This window comes from Octopus bimaculoides, chromosome 11, assembly GCF_001194135.2.
Source record: "Octopus bimaculoides isolate UCB-OBI-ISO-001 chromosome 11, ASM119413v2, whole genome shotgun sequence".
Taxonomy (NCBI): Eukaryota; Metazoa; Mollusca; class Cephalopoda; order Octopoda; family Octopodidae; genus Octopus; species Octopus bimaculoides.
The window spans coordinates 78861921-78865924 of record NC_068991.1 but is presented as its reverse complement, the minus strand read 5'-3'; the positions used below and the strand labels follow the sequence as shown (position 1 = coordinate 78865924).

Here is a 4004-nt window from a genome sequence, read left to right as displayed (position 1 = left end):
ATATATATATATATATATATATATATATATATATATATATATACACACACACACACATACATACGTGCTTACATGTATGTATGTACTTATATACACATACACAGGCAGACAGACAGACAGACAGACAGACAGACAGGCAGGCAGGCGGGCAGACAGACAGACAGACAGATAGATAGATAGATAGATAGATAGATAGATAGATAGATAGATAGAGAGATAGATAGATATGCTTCTTTATTGGCCACACAGGGCTGAACACAGAGGGGACAAAATACAAAGGAGAGCTTTTCTTTTGGGGAAGGAAAGGAAAACAAAACCGGGTGGGGTCAGAATTTCGATCTAAAGAGATCATTGGAAAAAAGGGAGACAGACAGACAGACAGACAGATAGATAGATAGATAGATAGATAGATAGATAGATAGATAGATAGATAGATAGATAGATATGGTACGTGCGTGTGTGCGTGGGCGCATGTCGCCTAACCAGAAACGTCAAACCTACGATATTTTGCACGGGAGAGAACTTTTGCATCTTTTTGATATCGTTTACCTCCCTTTGCGTGTACTGCTTCTACTTCACTGATTTTCACCTATTGCGGGTTGTCTTGGAACGTAACACCCGCGATAGCTGTGTGTGTGTGTGTTTTCGTGTCTGTTTCCCCTACCACTGTTTGACAACCGGTGTTGGTGTGTTTATGTCACCGTAATCTCGCGGTTTGGCAAAGGAAACAGGTAGAATAAGTACTAGGCTTAAAAAAAATTTAAGTTCTGATGTCAGTTCGACTAAAACCGTTCAGGCAGCGCCCCAGCATGGCCTCAGTCAAATGAGTAAAAGATAAAGGCACAAGGCCAGCAATTTCGGAGGAGGGGTTAAGTCGATTACATCGACGGCAGTACGTAACTGGTACTTATTTTATCGATCCCGGAAGGATGAAAGGTAAAGTCGACCTCGGCGTAATTTGAACTCAGAGCGTAACGGCAGATGAACTACCGCTAAGCACTTCACCCGGCGTGCTAACGATTCAGCTAGCTTGAACACAGAAAATAATGACGGACGAAATGCCGTAATGCATTTTGTCCGGCGTGGTAAGGATTCTGCCTTCTCACTGACATTTCTTTTTATCATAGATCAATTAGACATCATGTTCTCTCTTAAACAAAGGAAAACAACCATAAATATCAGAGTTTTCTTTTCTGAATGTATGGAACACTTCTCAGGCTTCCTCCTCTCTCCTTTCAAACTGGAATCTAGGATTACAAAACTGTAAACACGCCACAACTTGTTTTACACGTGTAATATAATCATGCGAAGACAGTATTGTTATTTTCGTACAACATTTATTTTTGATCGGAATTTATTCGTTTATGATGTACAGAATTCTGAGTGAAGCAGAAACAATTAAAATCTATAATTTTACTGAAATAAAATATATTTAAAATAATTAGTACAAAACAAAATGAAAAGACGAAAAACAAAAGAAAAAATTAGGAAAAACTTAATGTTAGAAAAAAGACGACGCAGTACACACAATGTGATGACGTTTACAACAACTTGATGACGTTTACACGGCTTTGAAGTGGATCAACAAACACCAGCTGAAGATGAGGCGACAACATATCCAAGACCCGGGTAAAGTTTTCATCCCTTTACTTTATTTATGTGTTGTAGGCTTTTTCTAAAATTAAAATATCACCCCCCGATCTTAGATCCAAGCATTTCTATTAACCCAAGCAATAACTGCTCCATCGAAATATATCCCCACACACTTTTTTTCTCTAACATTACAATTCATCCCAACTTGTCAAAACTTGTAACATATGTTTTACATTAAAGTAAAGTCCGCGACTCCAAGGATGCTGGTGAAATGTCTGCGTCACTAATATTTAAGACTATCCATATTTCGATTGCTCTGGAGAAGAACTGCACTCGTTGACAGTCTTCAGACTCTGTGTTTTTGCGTTGCCTTCTTTGAAGTGAAAGTAAATATTTTTGTTCGACACACCGTTTCAAATAGGTTAAGTGGAATTTCTTCATTGGAAATATCCTTCAGAATCGATATTGGCATTATTCCTACACTTCATTTATTTGTTTATTTATATATTTTAAGAATTGAAATCTGATCGTAGTTGACTGACGGAAGCGCCAGTGTTTTGTTCTGGGGTTTCCAACTCTGAAATTTGAGTTCCTGGACTAAGCGGAATATAGGAGAACAATGTAATGCCAACCACGTGCTGGGCTGAGTTATTTGACTCTTTCTTCCCAGCCCACAACTTTGTGGCTTTCTGCCTATGTTAGAAATCGTGTTAATGTTTTAACTGGGGCAATTTTCGTTCGTTGAATCTAATTCGTCAATTGAAAAAAAGTCGAGTTGGGGGGAACCGGCGGAGCTAGAGGAAAAAAAGAGGAAATTTGTAATGCTGTTCGTGTTTTAATGTCGTGATGTCACAGACGATACCGTTAGCTTAGTTTGGATAGGATGAAGGGAAGAATTATCTTAATGCTTCGTACAGGGCCCTTTATATCAGAAAGATTGTAGGACTGTTATTGTGAATAGTCCAGAACCCTTCTTTCACTGCTTCCGGGCTCTTTCCCCCACCCCATCCCCGACGTGGACTCAGTTATTCGATCATAAACATTTGACATGTTTTGTATCACATGACAAAACTAGTTCAAAGGTTGTTTTATTTAATGCTTAAGTATGGCAGTGTAGTTGAGAAGCTTGTTCCTCAACCATGTGGTTCTGGGTTCAGTCCTATTGTGTGGCACCATAGGCAATGGGCAAGTGCCTTTTTTTATAGCCCTGAGTCAATGAAAGTCTTGTGAGAGGATTTAGTAGACAGAACCTAAAAGAATCTCACTGTATATATAAACATACCTTGATTATATGAAGTTTACCTTGTGGTTAGGAGATCCTGTGTAAACTCGTTAGGGTTTTGATTGAAACCCCTACGAGTTGAGCCTGGTGTAGCCATCTGGTTCACCAGTCCTCAGTCAAATCGTCCAACCCATGCTAGCATGGAAAGCGGACGTCAAACGACGATGATGATGATGATGATCCATCCTAACAACAATGTAAACTTCATATAATCAAGGTGTGTGTGATCATTTAACATCCGTATTCCATGGCATGGGTTGGACCAGGGTTAACGAGTTTGACCAGAGCTGACAAACCAAGGACAACACCAGGCGCCATTGTTTGTATATATGTGTGTGTGTGTTTGTGTTCATCCCTGACCACAGCTGGACAACTGGAAGTGGTTTGTTGGTTTGTTTATATCCCCATTACTTAGTAATTCAGCAAAAAAGACTAATAGAGTAAGTACCATGTTTAAAAAAATGTTCTGGGGTCAATTTCTTCAACTAAATCCTTGAAGGCATTGCCCCAGCAGGGCCACCGTCCAATGAATGAAACAAGTAAAAAGCAAAAAATTTTAAAATTCAACTTTTTTTTCATTATATTTGTGTAAATATCTACAAAATTATGTTTGATTTTCGATTTCAATGAGACCCTCCCTTCCTACTGCCATGTCTCTCTGTATCTGTCTCTCTCCTCCTTTCTCTCCTCTCTCTCTGTTGTTCTTTATCTCCAGATCAGCTCTAATGTAGTAGACATATAAGCAAAACAATGACATTCCAATTATGACCATTCTGTTTTTTGTTTTTTGTTATCTCAAACTTAGTAGATCTAGGACAGTGTTTTTTAAGCTTTTGTTTTTTGTTTTTTAGGTGTCACCTCTGCCCTTTCTCTTGCAAACACAATTTCAACACTTCAACAAAATAAAGTACACCACAAAAAGCTGCTCCCTACAGATAGGGTCATCCTTAAAAGATTGCTTGCAAATGTTATTCCATCAATATTACGTAGAATGTGAAAGCAGAAGATTATTCAGACAAAGAATAAGGATTGAAAATGTTTTTGAAAATTGGGGCAATTAAAAGGTGCATCTGCTATCCCTACCGCCGTCCCCTTTTTTCCCAGTCCCTATAGAAAATGTTTTTGAAAA

At 38.5% G+C, this 4004-nt stretch overlaps 1 protein-coding gene across 1 annotated transcript in view; it reads left to right on the top strand.

Moving 5' to 3' along the window:
• Positions 1 to 1517: 1517 nt before the first annotated feature.
• Positions 1518 to 4004, top strand: part of LOC106869910 (BET1 homolog) — a 7798-nt gene continuing 5311 nt past the window's right edge. Inside the window, exon 1 of the mRNA XM_014915841.2 lies at positions 1518 to 1629. Coding sequence (XP_014771327.1) covers positions 1602 to 1629 — 28 coding nt within the window. The 5' untranslated portion in view covers positions 1518 to 1601. The remainder of the gene's footprint in view (positions 1630 to 4004) is intronic.